At 27.3% G+C, this 21,677-nt stretch overlaps 1 protein-coding gene across 1 annotated transcript; it reads right to left on the reverse strand.

Annotated features, from left to right (window-relative positions):
* Window positions 1-5,035: 5,035 nt before the first annotated feature.
* LOC129975193 (peroxisomal targeting signal 2 receptor-like) lies at window positions 5,036-21,605 on the reverse strand. Its single transcript, XM_056088176.1, has 10 exons — window positions 21,340-21,605; window positions 17,423-17,598; window positions 16,432-16,467; window positions 15,772-15,849; window positions 12,982-13,090; window positions 11,220-11,326; window positions 8,846-8,959; window positions 8,697-8,752; window positions 6,769-6,865; window positions 5,036-5,287 (listed from the first exon to the last, which is right to left on the reverse strand). Exons 1-10 carry the CDS (start codon window positions 21,458-21,460, stop codon window positions 5,234-5,236), a joined length of 948 nt encoding a protein of 315 aa, XP_055944151.1. The 5' UTR covers window positions 21,461-21,605; the 3' UTR covers window positions 5,036-5,233.
* Window positions 21,606-21,677: the final 72 nt, after the last annotated feature.

The raw sequence follows: 21,677 nt of genomic DNA on the forward strand, positions 1-21,677 counted from the left end.
GCCTAAAACTCAAATTCGATTTCCGAATACTATTAACAGCATTCAAGAAATTAGTCGCCAAAAAAATTCACCAATGATCACACGATAACTTCAGTAAAAACTATAAATGAACGCCATAAGTTAATAATTCGTAACTATTGTATGCCAATGTTATGTAGGACATTCTGGAGGATAAGAAAGAACGTTTCAAGAGAGCAACACCCACTGATAGCATTCTTGCATCTGCCTAATTTGTGTGCATCATCTTACTGTAGTTGGTGATAAAATTTGAAACTTTTTTATTTGCTGCAGCAATAATCGAAATATCATAGAGAGAAATAGTGAGAGGAGTTTATGTCATGAGGGTAGTGAGAGGGTTATTATTCCAGCTTAATATGACTGCTCGATACATCATTAAAGTCAACAAGCACTATGTGCAAAAAATGATCAATGTGGGAAACTGGTCAGAATTGGCATGAAGGGGAATAGCAAATATCTAAATCTTCAAATTATGACAAATTTGGATACATTTACAAGAAAAATATTTTGTATAACCCAGCACCAATTACTTTTTGTTATTTCATAGCCTTTACTCTTTATTTCAGTTTGAAATTACACGAGGCATTATTAAGGATCAATATTCTTAAGTCTAAAGATTATTTAGAGGCAAACAACATTAGCAGGTGGTGGGGATGGATGGATTAAGCCCTTAAGTTGCCCTCCAGCATGAAAATATCAAGCTAACTTTTCAAATAAGATTAATTTATTTGAAATTAATATCTCTATATGAAATTTTTAAGTAAAAATTTCATGATTAACTAAATAGCAAAATATTCAAGCACAAATCATCTTCAAGAGAGCTTGTTTCAATATGTTATATTCGGAAGAAATAAATTTGAAAGTAATTTTAAACAAAAATGATAAACAATTACAGTTCTTTTCTAGTAAAATCTAAATATTGGGTTGGCAACTAAGTAATTGCGGATTTCACTCATAGATGGCTTCAGTTGAATTTTTAGGTTTTCAGACGTAGTACAAATGTAAAACACATTTTGTTAGTTGATAGTTGGCAATTCAGCTGTCAATCAGTAAAAAAAGTTTTTTGATCGGCTGCGTAGTTTTCGTTTGGCGTTCGTTCAAAAATGGAAAATCAAAAGGAACATTTTCGTCATATTTTGCTTTTTTATTTCCGCAAAGGGAAAAACGCATCGCAAGCTCATAAAAAGTTATGTGCTGTTTATGGTGACGAAGCCTTAAAAGAACGGCAGCGTCAAAATTGGGTTGCCAAATTTCGTTCTGGTAATTTTTCACTCAAAGATGAAAAACGCTCTGGTCGTCCAGTTGAAGTTGATGACGACCTAATTAAAGCAATAATCGATTCGGATCGTCACAGTACAACACGTGAGATTGCAGAGAAGCTTCACGTATCACATACATGCATTGAAAATCACTTAAAACAACTTGGCTATGTTCAAAAACTCGATACATGGGTTCCTCACGAACTGAAAGAAACGCATTTAACGCAACGCATTAACAGCTGCGATTTGCTAAAGAAACGTAATGAAAATGATCCATTTTTAAAACGACTGATAACTGGCGATGAAAAATGGGTTGTTTACAACAATATCAAGCGGAAAAGATCGTGGAGCAGGCCAGGTGAACCAACTCAAACAATATCAAAAGCTGATATTCATCAAAAGAAGGTTTTGTTATCAGTTTGGTGGGATTACAAAGGAATTGTCTACTTTGAACTCTTACCACCCAACCGAACGATCCATTCTGATGTCTACATTGAACAACTAACGAAATTGAACAATGCAGTTGAAGAAAAGCGGCCCGAATTGACAAATCGAAAAGGTGTTGTATTCCATCATGACAATGCAAGGCCACACACATCTTTGGTCACTCGGCAAAAATTATTGGAGCTTGGTTGGGATGTTTTGCCACATCCACCATATAGTCCTGACCTTGCACCATCTGATTACTTTTTGTTTCGATCTTTACAAAACTCCTTGAATGGTAAAAATTTCAATAATGATGATGATGTCAAATCGTACCTGATTCAGTTTTTTGCTAATAAAAACCAGAAGTTTTATGAACGTGGGATTATGATGCTGCCTGAAAGATGGCAAAAGGTCATTGATCAAAATGGGCAATACATTACAGAATAAAGTTATTTAGTTCCATGAAAAAATTGTCTTTGATTTTCTAAAAAAAATCCGCAATTACTTAGTTGCCAACCCAATATATTCTAATACGAAATTGTTGTTACTGTTGAGTTAGTAACAATAGCTGATTTTTTTTAATACACTAATTTGTTGTGAATTTGAAAAAGAATGATAAGAACAATTTTCTGAAATATAAATAGTAATTTTAATTTAAACGAGTTTAGAAAGATCAAGTAGTTCCAAATAAACTCAAATCTTCAAATGAAAGCATTAATTTATATAATCTTGAAAATACTGTAGAAACTGCCAAAATACTTCAGATATTTCTTTTATTCCTCTAATTGATAATCTTGGCTTGGTGAAGGGTACTGGTGTATAGGGGCCCCAGCTTTTAAAGATGTCTTGAGGAAAAATAATTTATCTTTTTTTATACAAGTCTCATTTGGCAACCAATAAGTTCACAATGATTCATGATTGCTAAAAGTTTCAAATAAATATTTTGTGGTACTTGGTTTTAATGACTTCCTCAGAAAAATATTTTTAAAATTCAAATTATAACAGATAAATTAGTAATGCTAATTTAGAAACCTTATACCATTCTGTTCATTGTACAGAATCTCTATATATAATGCATATATCTATGTAATACATATAATAAATTGTTTTTTCTCTCTGTTATATATTTCTAATTTTCTGCCTATATCTTTATACGTCTAACTATATCTCAGAAACGAGCAGCAGTGTTTGAAATAGGCTAACTGAAAAATTTTTTAGCAATTGCTTGAATTCTGAAGTTAAATTATAAAAGTTAAAAATTCATTTTTTTTAATAAAACCTTTTCTAATATTGAAATTTATTAAACATGAAAAAAAAAATAAGTGGAATTATATTTAGATCATCAAAAGAGGAAATAGAGTCAGGGTAAAATATCAGTAGGAACAATAAAAACGATTTTAGTTCATTAATTCACGATTTTAGCTCATTCATTCGACGATTTTAGTATGGTTAAAATATTTTTTTAATCGATTAAATACAGAAAAAAAATTATTTGGCTAAAAATTGGTGACACTGAAAACATAATTTTACAAATTTCAAGATGATGTAGAAACCCTTTTTGTGTTAATTGGGAAAAACATCAAAATTTCTCATAATTTTTAATTAAATTTCTACTGTCAAAAAATTTGCTTAGTGATGTACATTCCAAAGTAGATATGGGCCAAGTTTAGTTGCTCTAAGTCAAACGATCAATCCTATAGAGGGCCGACACATTCATCTTTATGATTTAAAAACCTCAAGTCTATAAATGGGAGTGAGAGGAGTTTGAATATTATGTCATGAGAGTCATTCATTCCAGCTTCCTGCTTAATACATTATTAAAGTCAATGAGCACTATGTGCAAAAAACGAACAATGTGGAAACTGGTCAGAATTGGCATAAAGGGGAAAAACAAATATCTAAATCTTCAAATTAAACATTTCGAATGAGCTTCTTAAATAAAAATCAAATAATATACCAATTGAACTAGCTGGTGGCCCTAAGGCAGTCAATTTAAGATAAAGAGAAAAAGCTTTATCTTACAATAGTTCATATATGTCTTCTTTATAATTCTTATATTTTTTTGATGATTGATATATAACCAGAAATAATCATGTCTTACTTATTATAAAATAGTAAATATATTTATTGTAACCTTCCATGAACATAAACCTTGTGTGGTGGATACTGCAAAGATGATGCTTTGTAATTACATATAATTCTACAAAATACTTTAGCATAAAGTGAATATAATTATTTATATTTCAGTCATAAATTGCAATTAAAAAAGATTGATCTGACAATTTATAAAAATCAATTATTTTAGGAATTAAGTAACTGTTAAAATACCTTCCAACAATGGGTACCCAGTCATCAGTAACACTTCTTAGCAATATATTATATGTAACAAGGCAATAACTAAATTATTGAAAAATAAATATTTCAAAAGTTTAATTAAAACAAACATTTTCAGACATTATTCAAAATTATTTAAAAAACATTAATTATTGACTAAATATATAAATGAAATAATTTTATTTAAAAAGCCACACAACACGATTTTATTGATGAAGCAAATTACCAATACTTATTTACATTTTATAATTTTTTTCATTAAATAGTAAGACACTTTTGCTTTTTTTAAAGTCATAATTATTCAGTTCAGCATCATAAGAAACTCCCATACACATTTTTGTTAAGGAAAGTGATTTCAGTGTTCTTACATTGATGTTGAAGCACGATTCCATTAAATTTTTTTTTCTCTAACCATGCTGAAAATTCTTTCATTACCATCATTACTGTGAGTGAGGATTTAGGGAAAAGGTGTTTTTGGTTTTTCTTTCTTTCCCCCCCCCCTTTCTATCTCTTTACACCCCCCCCTTTTGAAATTTTCTGTACATGTCTATTCATAGTTTTTAAATACACATCAATCAATTTTCACCTCATTTCCACAGCAATTTCTAATTATTGGATGCTTTAAATATCAAAAACCTTTTTCTTTCTCACAAGTTAAAGATTCAATATGTTATAGAATGTACCAATAAAGATCTTATGCATTCTCTGATGTCAACAGCTTTAAGAGTAAACATGAAATTCCAGACATGCTATTTCAAATCTTAGTTATTCACTTTTTGCTTTCCATATGAGGTATTATTATTAATAAATTAATTAGATAGAATCCAAAATATTACTAATCACAACAAAAAAATTATTTTATAAAGTTTATCTTATTTGAAGCCTTGTTATTCAATTCTTATAGTTATTATCATTATTATTATTTGTTATTCAATTACCATGCATTATTTCCATTATTATAATTATCCAACAAACTTAAAAAAAACAAGCACTTCATATTGCCAAATTAATTTTAAAGAAGTTTTATTACAACACCTTATACTTGACAAATACTTTCTTTCTGCACTTATATCTCAAGTGTGAATAAAAAAAAGTAATATATTTTAAAGTACAAAATGAGGGTTTATTACAAGAGTTTACGATTATATACAAATCATACAAAAATATTTAAAAATCTTCTAGGTTAATATAGTTTTCTAGGTTCTATCATTGTAGATGCAAAGTAAGGAGTCCCAAGCACAATCAATTGCCTAAAAAAAGATCAGAAATATATTAATAAAAATGTTCAAAATATTTAACAATAGTGTTTTATATTTAATAAATATAATGCACTAGAATACTATTTATGATATGAATGGAAGAGGGGATTACAGGACATTTTATTTGAGGCTAAGTTACAGTTTTTCCTTTCCCTCTATAGCAATAATGGAACAATAAAAATCACATTTTTGCAGTTGGCAATAAAAAAAAAAACATTTTTTACAAATTAGAATTTCTCAAAATTTCTTATTAGCCACATGATACATTCGCACACCTATACCATCAAGAATATAATAAGTATCAATATAATACCAAGAATATATATATCAAGAATAAAATACCAAGAATATAATATGTATCAATGACCAGGAAAAGCTAGAAAACATCAAGTCTAGCCTGAAAGTGGTTTGCATTTGAATACATTTTGTTTAAGAATATTAGCTAAGTGATAGCAAGAATTGAAAATTATACTTAAGGTTATTCAAATCAAATATCATTTAACTGAAAAATCAGTTCAGGATTCAATTACAAAAATTTGTTTGTTTTTAACATTTTTTTCTAGAAGTAAAATAAAGAAATTTTAAAACTATCACATATTTCATTAGAGATGTATAGTTAAATTTCAAAATGTACATTATAGATATATACATATATAAAACATATGTTTCAAATGTAAATGCTAAAAACTAAACAATTTTGTGATAGTTAAAAAAAAAAAAAAAAAACTCATCCAAAAAAATTTGTCACCTCTTATATTTTTGAAACTTTTCATCATTTAATGTTAATACTCAAATCCCCTTTCCATGAAAAGGTTTTAAATGTATAGTTATTAAGTATTTGAAAAATATAACTGATGACATTTTTTGTTAATATATGTGATGTTTAAAAGTTAGTTTTACATTCCATAAAATTGATTTTATCTAAAATAATTTAAGGGAACCTGCATATTTTCTATCTCTTAATAATGCAAGATGTCTGGATGTAAAAGTATCCAAGAGTAAAAAGATTATAATAAGAGAACCATATATGATAAATCAGCTATATGTTTTTGAAACATTGAAGAGGAATGATTTCTTAGGCTAATTTGCTGTTTCATTCACATTAAGTTCAATGAGAGTACATTTTGTGGCTTTGTAAGTACCTAAAGCGTAACTGATATAAATTTTAATTTAAAATGTAATGCTAATATACAATCATATTAATGAAATTTCAAAATATAATTGAATAAGATTGGAATTAAAACGTCATAGCAGGATTGTCTATGGAATATCTATCATATTTGGATACATATTGAAAGAAATCTACTTAGAACATTAGAAATTTCTTTAAATATCTCTTAAATAAAATCATACAAGGAAAAAAAAATCTGCTTAGATAAAAATATACTTACAGTCCATTGTTTATAGAAAACAACTATCCAACTATTTTGAAAATGCAAATAATCTGACTTTTAAAAAGAATTATTACTTACTTCATTGCGCCTCATGGGACTAAAATCTAATCCATATACAAATTCAGAGTGCTCTTTGTGGACTTGCAGAGCATGTGCCACATTCCAATTCCAAAATCTAAAACAAATCATTAATTTTTTTTAACTAAATAATAAAAAACGAAAACAGGGAACAAGAAAACACCTTATTAAATAACCAATGAAAACATGCTATGTTGTGCTAATCCCCCCCCCCCTTCTGAATTTAGTATTTTAGCTCTGCTTTATATATTCATCTATTTTGAAATATTGAATAGCATTAATACAGTTGATCAGAAACAACTTTTCAATAAAATAAAATCATTTGGAAGATTATATAAAATAATCAATTGTTTAACATATGAAAAATAAACAGAAGTTTAATTTAATTGAATTATTTATTACATCACAACAAATTATTAAATCTTGATGGCTTATTTTTTCACTTTTACTATTTAAGCATTGGAAAATATGAAAAAAAAACTGTCCATAAATTCATTATCTCGTATATATCTTATGTTATTATAAATTGAACTAAAACTGATAGTACAAGAAACGATGCTTCTCTTATTAAGAAATTATCATGATATGAGTGGGATTTTGAAAACATTCATAATGATTTTTACATTCCAATTATTAAATAACTGTAAACAAAAAGGTAGATATGAAAAAATCATTTAAAAAAAAAACAGCTTTTATTTCTGCGAATATTTTTTTATTTATTTCTTTATTCACTATTTAGCATTAAATAATACATTTCCTTATATATCTTATAATGAATACTGAAATACTATATACTAAAAAGGTATTTTTTTTTAAATAGAAAAATGAAGGATTGCCTGTGAAAAATATTTTTCAAGTTCCTAATATACAGATATTCATATCTATATAGAACATTCATATCATATAGAACATTCATATCTATACAGATATTCATATCTATATTCAGTATAGCACTTATATATTGAAATATTCAGACTTATCAGTTAATTGTTTTAGTATTTTTAACATGTAATTACTGCAATAAACAGGAGAATTTTTCTGAAACTTTCTTACAATTCCCTAATAAAGCTAATATCTCACAAAAGACACAGAAGATCAAATATAGATACATAAGATTAGCACGATGTTGAAGAGAAACCAGAGCATATAGATACACAAGATATAGAAAAGAAATTCTGGTTCAAAATTTGATACAGATTTATAATTTTGAAGTTAAAACTGTAAGTCAAATTTTATTTGTCTTGCTCTTTTGCACTGTATTTCTCATCACTTGAACAAGAAAATTTCTTGTGAATAAATTTTATTCAAAATGCAACAGCAAACAACAAATACAAAGACCAAATAAATATATTTAATCCTGTTAGTTCAGCTTTTTTTTTTTTTTTTTTAGTCAAGGAATTCAATCAAGAAATATACCAAAAAATTTAACTTATTCATATATTAATAAATAGCATAATTAATTTGGGAATATTTACAGAATATGGAACTAATTAGTTAGGGGGGGGGGGACTCTGGAAAACTACATAACATCGTACATTAGAATCAAATATCGATCAATATAATAAGAGTCTTATATTTTACACTATTCCCAATATTTCTCCCCACATTTTACAATATTACACAATTGTATGCTACTTCAGAATAAAATATGAAAACTTTTTCTCAAAGTTCTATCAATTACACTTATATTTTACAATGAGGTTATTAATTTATCTTCCCTTTATTAGTTTTCTGAGTTACAGGTGATAAATTTCATAATTGATAGGTTTATATATTGGCTCTCTTTTTTTATACAGATACAGATTGTCAATAATGCAGCAGGAATAATTATATAAATCTGATCTTTTTACAAAAATTCAATAGAAAATGAATAAAATATATTTCTTTAATTAGAATATACTAAAAATTACTTGAAAGAAAGAACATACCTCGTAGTAAAATCATAGCTTACTGAAGCTAATCTTCCACGTTCAAATGGAGAAAACTGTCAGAAATGAAAAGAAGAAAAATTAATTTTTTTCATGAGAAATAACATATTACATTTAAAAAACAGAAACTGCTAAACAGATAATCTTACTTTTAACTGTCTTATTGCATATTCATGCCCAGAGAGAACAAAAAGAGGATCCAACATTTTTCTGACATCCCATTCAAATATTCTTCCATCTGTGGTACCTGTAGCTATTACATCCTAGAGTAATAAAAAAAAAAAAAAAAAAACACTTTATGAATATTTAAAGCACATAAAAATTATTCAGAAATACAAAATTTCAAAACACAAAAACAGTGAACAGACTGCATGAAACAAACACAAAAAGTAACAACATGAAGCACACAAAGATGAAAGGAGGTTGAAAATTCTTCACAGTGACAGCAGATTTAATGAAGTATAGATTTCATTATTTTATACACAAATTACACATAATTGCACAAGATTTAATAAAGTTTTTTTACAAACCTTTGAGAAACTACACCTAGTTATTTCAGGATTACTATTTACATTATAAAGCAAAAATTAAACGTAATAATAACATATTTATTATTAGTATTCAAAACTTAACAAGCAATAAAATCATATAAAATACTAATTAAAGGGAATTTCAAACTTTATCTTATGATATTGTAGAATAAAAATGTCTTAACATGTGGATTGGTGCATGATTTACCTTGGTCCACACCTACTACCTAATTGCATTGAATCATCTAAATTTGATAGTCTTTTTCCCCCTTCCCTGAAAGGCTCATAAGATAGAGGTCCTAACATCAGGCATGAGTCATGGTAAAAAAAAGTGTTAAGCCCAATTTAACTATATTGTATTAATAAATTTGAACTTTATCACACAGCAATGATATTCATATACAAAAATATATTGTCACAATGTGCAAGAATATAAATTCAACTTAATAAAACAGTGAAAATTATTGCAATAAGTGCTTAAAAATATACTAAATATGTTTAACAGTTGCTTATGTTAATATATTTAACAAGAATTTTTAATTTTATTAAAATTACTATAATATTATATAAAAATAAAACCAGCATGCTTCCCTTTTTAAACTTTAAAATGACACAAAATTATTGGCAAAACTTTAAAAAAATTTTTAATTAAAATCTTAAAAACTTTTTTGGTAAACACCAATCATTCAAGACACAAGTGACTCATGTCTGGTAACTCTCAATTTGATTGTCTGCCTAGTTGAACACTTTAGACAATAATTGCATCATGCATGTAACAACTTTTAGATAATATATTAATCAATAAAAGTATTATGATGTTAACATGTGAACATGTTTTCTCACAAATTGTGAAACGCATTAATTTAATTGCACTACGCATTTAAAAAAAATCAGTTAAAGTTCAGTTCTAACTATAAATGCTAGATTTCACATAGCCTTATATTAATGTCTGTGGCCATTTAAGATTTGTAAATGCAATTTCGATTTTTCTTTTAATGTCTGGCACTATTTAAAATAAGTCTATTAATGTTAAAAATTTCTTCCATTTGATTGCAATGTTAATATGTTTCAGGCTACAAAAATGTCATCAGAAAAATCTCATGATTCCAAATTATGATTATAAAATAAAATATAATTTATCAAGAGGATATATGTGACTCAAGAGACTTGTTTAAACATTTTGATAGCCAAGACAATTTCCTGTGCACACCAGGTGTTTGATAAAACACAAGACTTAACATTTTTTCTTCTTCTGGAACCAAAACAGGTGAATTATTATTTAAAAAATATAGTTATTACTTTTTTTGTTCAAAAAACCTGTCCAATTGAAATGTATCTTGAATATATTTAATAGTAAGAGTTAGATATATTTATACTATCTAATTAAATTTTTAAAATTTAACTTTAACCAAGGAAAGTCTAACTACAAAAATACGGAAACATTTTTATCTCTTGTATGCACATGCTCACAGATAAATCATGTATTTAAAAGTATCAAATTAATATAATTATAAGTTTTAAGTCATTTATCACATAAATATTGGATATAAGACAAATCTGTTATTTCACTATTTTCCCATATTTCAAAATATTCATAATTGCAAAAAACAACAATAGCAATGTGTATATAGTTAAAGAAGCTAAAATATTTCACAATAAAAACATTTTAATATTTAATTTTTCATTCATAGAGAATTCAATTCAAACCAACTCTGAAAATAATATTCATTTTGCTATCAATTGTTATAGTAAAATGGAGCATATTTATTCCTTTAAAACTAACAGTTACAAGACTCTATAGTAGAGTAACGAATATTTCTTTTTTTCATATTCATTAATGTGAAATAAATAACTTAAAATTAAAAACCACATTACTACATTGTTTAAAAACGAAAATACTCACTGCCGAGATTCTAAACTGTTAAAATTACAGAATTATGTTATCAAATTACAGAATATAACATTATCACATCAGAACAAAACAAAGCCTTACTGAATTCAGTTTACTCCAGTCACAGCATAAAACTTCTGTTTCATGAGGATAGCAGGCATAAGCACGAGCTGGAGTTCTAATATCCCACAATCTGAGTGTTCTATCACCTAAATTGAATAAAATGAGTCAACTTCAATTTTGAAGAAGCTATAAATTCTTGACAATGAAATATTAGCTTTGAAAAAAATGTTTTTGCCATACTTATAATGCTTGTTCAAAACAATCTTGATGCATTCTTATTTCTTAATGCAATCGAAAGAATACAATAAAAAATGTCTTACTAAAGTACATTAGATAATTATAAGACAAATGTAAGGTTTGCAACAGCAAAATTTTTTTGAAGCAGTTTATTGCAATAAAAATTAAAAAAGCAACAAATTATTAGCAATAATATATACCATAAACATAGCCATATAAATTCCATGGCATTTTTCAGCAGTACATTTTAATTATCCACATTTATATCATCCCTTAAAATAATATCAATTCTAAATTATATTTTAACAAGTGTAATTAATGGAAAATATCTTAATCATTCAAAATTTTAACGGCTGAAAATGACAATTTAAGAAATATAAAATAGTCAATTGTGAAATATTAAAATATAGTAATAATTTATATATTTCCATAATTAATTGTATGATTTATTTGCAATTAACTTAAAATAATTTTTTAAGAGTTTAATAAACAAATAGAAGGTAATAAGATTCATATAATAATTTTGGAGTTATCTTTTATATGTTCAGAAAAGCAATAAAGAAACCTGATGTAATCAATGCTGAATTATTATATAGAATATTCAACACTTCAAACACTTTTAAAGGAATCAAGAAATCAGTGCAATGATAAAATTTTGATTATCTGAAACCAATAAAGCCTGTTATTATCAATATTTTATTGCAGCTGAAAACTATGCTGTCAAGGCAACCAATTGCAAAAAACTTCTACAAAGACATAATCATTTTGATATTATATTATAGGTAATCAAAATGAATTATTTTAAAATGTTAGCAAGAATTACTGTATGCTTAAAGATATTTTAATTAAAAATTTGATATGGAGCCGTGTATATATTGAAACAAAATTTTCCCAATTGCAATTCTTTTTCTCATCAAATTTCAAAACTACATCAAAAGTTATTCTCAAAAACCAAATCTCATTAGTCTAGGTCAATTCATTTTGAAATTATGAGTTAATAAATTTTGAGCTTCTAATATTAAATTTAAATTTTGGACTTTCATACATATAAAAAAAATAATATAGTTATTAATTTAAATACTTTTTTACTATGAAAATATAAGGCATTCTATATGTTTTGCATATTATATACATATATATAAATTATAAAGTAATTTTTAATACCTACAAAAATTTTAAAATTGGAGAAAAAAAATTTTTAAATAGCAACAAACATAAATTTTGGCAAATAACTTAGCACTTCATGTACTGATACTTAAAACTTCTTTTTGCTTTCTTCACAATCAATATCACTTTAAGCTCAACATTTTAACTACAGTCTGGAATTGGATAAAATACCTTCTAAAAATTTCAAAAGAAGGATTTCAACAGTAACAAGAATAACTTAAAGAATTCAAATAAAGGTTCACTGGATCTAAACACTTGAAACTCCTTTAATTCATTGCTATACCTCCAAAAACTCACACTTTAATGCACACAAATAAAATAATAAAATTTACTGAAGATATAGTATTTTTTTAATTCAGATTTATCTGCAAAAAGTTAAACACTTTGTTAAACTTACCTGAAACTGAGGAAAACACTTCCACACAATGAGGAGACCAACATGCTTCATAAACTTGATCAGTATGCTCGACAAAGGATGACACTCCTTTTGCAGCAAAAGGATCCCACTGGAAAGAAAAAAAAAAAGATAAATTTCAACGATTAAACTTTTAATATTTATTACTCCTTCCTTTCCTTTTTGTTTATTAATTAGATAACAGAACATATGCATAAAAAAATATTAACAAACACAACCTCATCCTCCAAAACAGAGAATTTCTACCAATTATGCAAGGTAAGTTTATTGAATATGATGCAGTTCAATATAATTTGATAGCTTTCAAGTCATAATAAATATAAGTATTATATTCTCAACTTTCCTGCATATTTCTACAATAACCAACATTTAACATCGAAATTTCTAATACACTAAAGAAAATCTAATATACATTTCCAAACAATTCCTTTTTCTATTAACTAACCGGATTCAAAATTTGATACAGATTAACAATTTTGAAGCCAAGATCATAAGTCAAATCTCATTAATCTGTTTAATCTTTCTAAATTGTCGTATTCACACAGATAAGACAATCTAGCTATTCTCAGATTTAACCTAATCATTACAATTTCACAGATTTAGTAGAAGAATTCTTCGAAAAAAATTGTAATACTATTGCTTAAAAAAATTCTTTCGAATTGGGAGGGGGGGGGGGCATGCAAACGGTAAAAACTGATGGACAAAATATGTAACAATACAATACAATGTACATATATATTTGTGAGTGTTAAAATGAAGATTTATTTTTAAAGGGAAAAGTGCATCTTGATTCGCCCTTCCTTAAAAAAAGCCTAACATTGAAAACACAGTCAATTTGAATAGAAATGGGCAAATTACTTTGTAAAGAACTAAGCAAGCATAAGACAATTAGAATTACTTTTAGAATAAGAGAAAAAATATACACATTGAAAACTGAATTTAAAAAAATTTAGCATCTAGTAACATACTCTTCATACAGACGAGAACTTAAATTCATACTTCACATTCTTTTTGTACTATTGTAAAAAATAATCAAAAATTAACCAGTTGTAAAAATGTATTCCTTTTAACTCTTTCCTTGCAGATGCTGAATCATAAAAATTGAAACAATTAGGGATTTACTTCCAAACTGAAATAACCACCCTCTACTTTAATCATATGGCCAATCATTGTATTCTAGTGTTCTACTCCATCATTTAATAGCAACTAATCTATCCATTCACAGCTAATAAAAGGAAGATAAGAAAATGTCCAAAAGTAGTTGTGCAAGATGTCAGATATTATCTTCTGGCTGTTTAAAAGGCAAAAAAATCACTTGTAGGAAGAGATATCCTTATTATAATAGAATGTTTTGAATCCTTTTTAATACTATAATACACTTGTCATTCATAAACTTACTATCTAATTTGATGGCTATCTTCTCTTATCTGTTAATAAAAATAATGATAAATAAAACAGATTATGTCAGCTAACTTAATACTAAAATAAATTCTATAAACAAACTTTATAATGAAATAACTAGAATAAGATTAAAGCAGGCAACAACAAAAAAATATTTTTAAAATATTGTTACAAATCTGGAATGTTGCTTCCCTAGTTTGAATAGTTTTATAGTAAGAAAGACCGTTTTACAGTGAGCCTTGTTGGGTGCCAGGTCAGTGATCTCAGAACTTGGCGACAAAATAGAAATTACCAGAAACTTCGAGAATTTTATCGATCCATCCAATAGGAATTGAGATATGCCTGATTGGTCCGAGAACCTTCTCGGCCTACCTCCCAGGAACTCTAAAAGACCGGCAATCCCAAACTGCAATGAATCGTAGACAGTCGGAGTCGTTAAACGACTCATCAAGAGCAAATGAAGCAAAGGCAGTATAGTCCGACTTAGTAGTGGTGCCACCGATGTGTGGAGCTCAAATGGTTACTGAGCTGAGATGTGTGTTGAGTCCTGTTGTTTATTTTGGAAGCAGCATTGAGTCCTGTGAAGAGTAGCCAGTCATGTAGTAGTGTGTCAGCAGCTGGATACAGCTAAAGAATGGAGACAGGAGAGAATTACAGCCACTTGGAGAGACCATAGAGTGAAGCTATGAAGATTCCCTCTCCTACTGAATTCTGTATGGCTGCTTTGTGTGTTGTGATCATTGTTACTACTGAATTATTACTTGTGGGCTACTGTCTGTTTTAGTGTTAGGCTGTATGTTCGTCTCGGCTATACATATTTGTCGTCTTTGTATTAGTGTCTTTGTGCAAAATATATATCATCATTAGTTTCTATTGAGGCCTGCTGATTCTTTTCACTAATTACAGGCAAACCCAGTGACTTTACGGACTTCGTAGTAGTGGTGGAATCCATAATAATGTTAATTTAATTGCTATATAAATTCAATTTCAATAAACTGAATATTCATTATTAAAGTAAACAGATATATAAATAACAAAAAATAAATACAAACAGTATGATTTTTTTTTATTGATGCATTAGAGGTTAATATTTAATCAGTAAATTTCACCAATTACCCAAAAATTTTAACAATTTAAAGTATGTGCAATTTCCCTCGTATATTAATATAATATGTAAAGCATAAATTCAGTAATTGCAAATAACTGCTGCTATAGTAAGTGTGAACAAATTATTAGATTATGCCAGTTTACAGCCTGACTTTAAAATCCCCCTCCCAAACTTTTATTGCAGTCTTCTTGCAAAGTATTAAAAGTAGCATTGCACAACTATTTATGACAATAAAAAAAAGCTATAAAAAATCATTAACATACCAATTTTACTGTATGATCCCATGATGCTGATAAAATATAAGTGTATGAATTTTGAGGATTCCATTCTACGGAATATACCTATATACATAAAAAAATAATTTCTTTTATTACAAAGCATAAAATTTGCAAGGAATTTAATATTCAGCTAGAATTTATTTTATTCTTTATAATTAATTTAAATGTTTAACTAACATATAAAATCAATCTAGAAAGTTGGCACTACAATGATACAAAGCAACAAAAAGTAGTCTTAAAAGTTTTTTTTTTTTTAATCCATATTTTGGTTAATTTTTACTCTTCCAGTGTCAAATTATTCTGCTTTTAATAACTTTTGAGTTCTAAAAGGACCTTAAAAATAGTAAAAATTAACTTAAAATAGTAAAAGTAAACTGTACAGTTGAAATAAATAATCCCTTGCCCAATTCTAAAAATATTTCACCTGTAACTTCACAAAAGAACACATAACTATAAATTAAATAGTCCGAAGCTTGGTTTAACAGGAAAGACTTGAATAAATGGAATGCTATTTGGAGGAGTTCAGTTTAACTGAATAATATTATAGAATTAGTACTTTTTTTTTCTTTTAAAATTACATGTGGGAAAAGCCTATTATATCCAAGTACAAAGTCAAGTATTTCATGAATGAATTTAAGCACTTACTTCTTTGTTGTGAATTTTGTACACTGAAACTGGATCCTGGAAAAGAAACAAAAATATAAAAAGATGATTCATTACAAATATTATAGATATAAACTCCTTTGAAATGGAATTCTATTTTTCTGTCATTTTAAAATTGCTTTATTTTAATGTAATCTGTAGCAATTAGAGCAATTCTTTTTTATTATTATTATAATTTCAGTGAAGCTACAAGGGTTTCATGTCTTATTATGCTACAGTCTTAGAGTGCTTCTACACATGGCTAAAATAGATTTTCATTTTAGTCAAGAAATAAAATCAAAAGCCATAATTTAAAGGTTTTTTTTTTTATTTTATTTTATAATAAACAAATGTTTAAAGCTAGATTAAACAAATGATAAATCAATGATCTCACATTTTGGGAAAACAAATGGTTAAAATTCTTAATGAAATTAGGTTATATGTTTATGTAAAGGCAACTTTATAACAGTCATAATAAATCACATTTGTATGAAAAAAACTTGAAATTTTTTTATTAGATTTAGGAACACTATACAATCTCAGTAAAAATTTCACTACATTTTAGACAACTATTACAGCTTAGTTGTATTTAATCTAAAAAATTTTTTCCTAAATTACTGATTGAAAAAAAAAAGCATTTAGTGTCGATATTGAATTTTTATTTGAAATTGGGTTTCTAATGTTTTTCTAGAGCCCCAGTACAAACTATTTTCCAACCACCTCATGTTCTTTAACATTAAGCAAAAAGTCAACATTATCTAATCATTACATCAATCTTATTGTTTACCATAACTTTCTTCCTCAGGCAGTAAACAGCATTCATTATAAAACATTTGCTGTACAATTATTTTTTCGGTAACTTTCTCTGTTTAAATGAATGACTATAGTATATAAAAAGGATCTGCATCACTGCTGTAATACTAATATAGTAATTAAAAATTTTAATACACAATCTTTTCTTAAAGACAATTACTGAATTCAAAAAAGGACTTACTGGAGATACATAGATATCCCATATTTGAATACTACCATCACCACAACTTGTAACAACAAGTTGAGGATTTACTTCACTCCAAGTAACATCAAACAAGCCTTCAGGCCAGTCCTTGGTCCCTGCAACAGTCACTTGTTTGCTATAATTAACATCCAAAATAAACAAACGTCCTCGCCCTGAAAAATTAAGATTCATTATTTAAAAGAATCACAACTACCAATTATACATTTTTTTAATGTTTCTGCATTTGTAATTAAACAATTACACCATTTCCTGGCCATATAATCTCCTATAAGAGATATGCGAAATCAGGCTAAATTTGAAATCAATGAACAATCACTAAAGTTGAAATATTTTGGGGTAATTTCTTGTCAAATGTAACTGTGACAATGTTTAATTGCAACTCTAATTATCATATGTTACCATGTCTGGTAACCATCCAAGATGGCATTTTAAACAATTGGCATGATTTTGATGTGCTTGGTAAAAAAATACCCATACCAAGATTAATTTCACTCTGAAATCATTGTCCAAATTCTTCCTTTTCCTTGGTTTTCTTTCTTGATATATCCAGTAAACATGCTTTAAGGACCAAGCTTTCAAATTATCACATTCAATGTGTAAGGGTACAAAACAAAACAAAATGCTCTATTTGCCCTTCTTGAAAAAATTGAGCATTTTTTTAAGGAACTTCTTCCCAAAATTAAGTACTTTTAAAATGCTTTAAAGAGGTATTCAAATTTCAGCACTTTTCATGATACTACATACCCTGTAGAAAATCATTACATCTAATATATAAAAATGAATTTTTATTTGTTCATATTTTATGCACTTCCATACTATTCATCCAATCACGATAAAACTTTGCCAATTTATTGCTTGCACTTGCGCGAAGGTTATAGGCATAGTACAATTATTAGTTTATAGGCATATTACAATTGTTATTTATTTTGAACAAGATAACATTTACAAACATATCATTTCATATATTTCTATTATTCAACGTTATTTTAAAATTGATAACTGGCAAAAGACAAACAGCACATGTCACTTGGAGTTCATGGAGTATCATATATCAAACAAAATAATATTACGAGTGATGTCAATCAATGTAAGTGAAATGAAATCCAAAATATTTAGTGCAAGTGCTAATTTTTTTTTTTTCTTCTTGTTAATGAATAATCATCTACACAAGATATTGTCATTCAATGGGCACAATACTTTGGCTGTGGCCAACCACGCATATTATTCAGATTTTATTTCACACATACAGAATAGAATTAGTATTATTGATGCCGAAACAAGGTAAGTTATATATATAACAGAAATTTTCTAATGCATACAGTAATTTTTCTATTTATTTAGTGAATCAACAAACAATATTTCTGTTAAACAAGTGTTTAGCATGTTAATTGCTTTAACAAAAAAAAAAAAAAAGTTCCCAAACATTTGTCATTTAATACATTTAGCACTCAGTACTTAAAAATAAGGAAATTCAAGCTTCTCAAACTAATGAGGAATGACAAGAGAGTAATGAAGCAGATCATTTACGAATTCCAAATTCACATGCTTCAGAATCTCAAGATCAACATGCGACAAAAATCGAAAACAACGTTTATGTGCTACCCAATCACACACATCAGAATCAGAAGACCAAACATGTAGGAATAATCAAGGTAATCATATTTAACGGAGAGCTGAATGGAGAAGATGTGCACATTCCACGCATTCTCATTCCCCACCAACATGCCTTTTGATTTCATATGACTGCAATTCCCTATTCGACTTGCATTCTTGATGACTATCAAGAAGGCGCAAGGTCAATCACTTCCAAGTGTGCAGAATGAACCTAGAAAAACCAGGTTTTTCACATGGCCAGTTGTATATTGGATGCTCATGAGTCGGACAGCCAAGAAATTTATTTGTTTTTGCTGAAGACGGAAAAATAAAAAAAATATTGCCTACTCTAAAGCACTTGAATAATAAAATATAAAAATAAAAATAGAATAACTATTATTTATACTTTTCCTTTATATATCATTCAAATTAAATGAATTCATTCATTGTTCATAAGAAAATATCATTCCTAATTAAAAAAAGATAGCTATTCAAATGACATTTCCAAAATCATTTCCACTGTGTGGCTGTAACGTGCCGGGTTCCAGCTATTATGTAATAAATATTACAAAACATAATTTAAAATCTTAACAGCAACCAATTTTACACTTTGACAAGATGACTAGCACATATTTAGTAACTTGGATAGCTAATATAAAAATCAGTTTAACTCGGATAAATCAGTAATGTTCAGATAAATGCTTTCTATGAATAAAAAAACACTAAATTTTTCCAAATGTATTTAATCATATTTAAAGAAGAAATCTACTAACCAAGTAATAAACACCTGCCAACTTTCAAGTGTTTAAAGTGATTTGTTACCCAATTTATCATTCAGACAGTTGTTCTTTTTACACAACTGAACAGTAGATTTCTTTTGTTTGTTGGGGATTTTTGGCACAAGAGCCAGTACTGGCTAAATAGATTTCTTTTGAGACCTAAGCTCATATTTCATAGTCTGAATTACATCAAAACAACTCTACACTTACTCTTTTTGTTTCAGAAGTGATGACTATAATACTACATTTTAGTTCTAGGCCCATGAAAGATAGTGATCATAGCACATGATCTTTCCAAGACTAGTGGAAATTGTCTGGAATTTTCAACTTCCATCCACTAGCTATCACTGGTTCCTTTCATTGTACTTACCATGAACTGACAGCAGGATACTTTCATGATGAGCACTGCATAAAGTGGTACTTTAAAGTCATAAATATTTAATTTTATTCTTTCGAGCCATTCTTTGGTCATCATTACAACTGACAAGTACCTAACAGTACGAGTGAATTATATGACTAACAAAAGCTTAAAACTATTCTGAAGAAGAAGCTAGTAAAAGATAAGTTACATAAATTATTTAACTGAAATTTTTAATGAGCATTTAAACAGGCGAATCGGTTGAACGCCAAATGTCAAATAGTTAATAAATATTTAGATATGTGCATGCCAGTAGCAAACATTAGTTACAAAAGTGCATAGCATGCAATTTTTTGCAATTGTTAGCATTCATTTAACATATTAGTACCAATATTATTTATATTACCATATTACAATGTATACTAAAAAAATATTTATTACTATTAAATTAAATAAATCAAAGAGCTTCTTCTGAAAGCAAAAGGTTTTAAAAAGTAAAGTTCTATTCCTTAATAAGAAGCACTATGGAATAATAACTGTAACTATTATCCATATTTTAAAAGTAATGCAATTAAATGCATCTATTTTTTTAATTCATATCTAATTTAATTTTTTAATTAATTTAAGAGGAATGAATATAACACCTGAATGCAAAGATTACTGAAATGATGACGATGTATTTTTTTTAATAAACCTTCACAAAGAATAAAATTATGCAAATTATTATATATAAAATTTATTTTATAATCAATTTGTCATTAAAACAAAACAATAGATAGCAATTTCTTCTTCAGAATATATTTATTACAATTTAATTTGATGGAAAAAAAGGCAGGTTAAATCTTTGTTAAAACCAAATGATAAAATTCTGGAATAAATATGCCAGAATAATAAAACCTTTAAAAAAATCAGCAGCTTTAAAATTACGCCCCAATTATTTAAAATAGAAAAAAATCATTACAATATTATACATAGAAAGGTATCTGATTTTTTTTTTAAAAATTATTTGCTTTAATGAAATACAAATACTTTAGTACCAGTTTCATTTCCACATTTAAATACATATTTTATGAACAAATATTCTAATCTAAGATTCATTCCCATAAATCTCTCTGTGATTACTTATATTTATATAGCACAGAAATAGATTTCAAAAGCCTTACCTGTAATTCCATAATTTTGAGACGCTGCACAAGCTAATAAATGCTTACTGAAAGGAGAATATTTGACATTATACCCATGATATTCACCCGTATTAAATGTACCTGTTATTACATTGTTCATTTTTACGAATATCGAAAGAAATAAAACTAACCATTTATTCACATTTATGAGTACTACTTTGTCTTAGACGTAAACAATTTTTTTGTATACAATGTTATAAAAGTTTGACGTCCTTGTATACGCTTTTTAAATTTACTTCTCCGAGTTTAGTTGTAAAATTAGTCCCAAAGAGTCGTCCTAATCAAATAGTGGTTCATAATATACGCAGTGCACAATT

Source organism: Argiope bruennichi, chromosome 7, assembly GCF_947563725.1.
Source record: "Argiope bruennichi chromosome 7, qqArgBrue1.1, whole genome shotgun sequence".
NCBI classification, from domain to species: domain Eukaryota; kingdom Metazoa; phylum Arthropoda; class Arachnida; order Araneae; family Araneidae; genus Argiope; species Argiope bruennichi.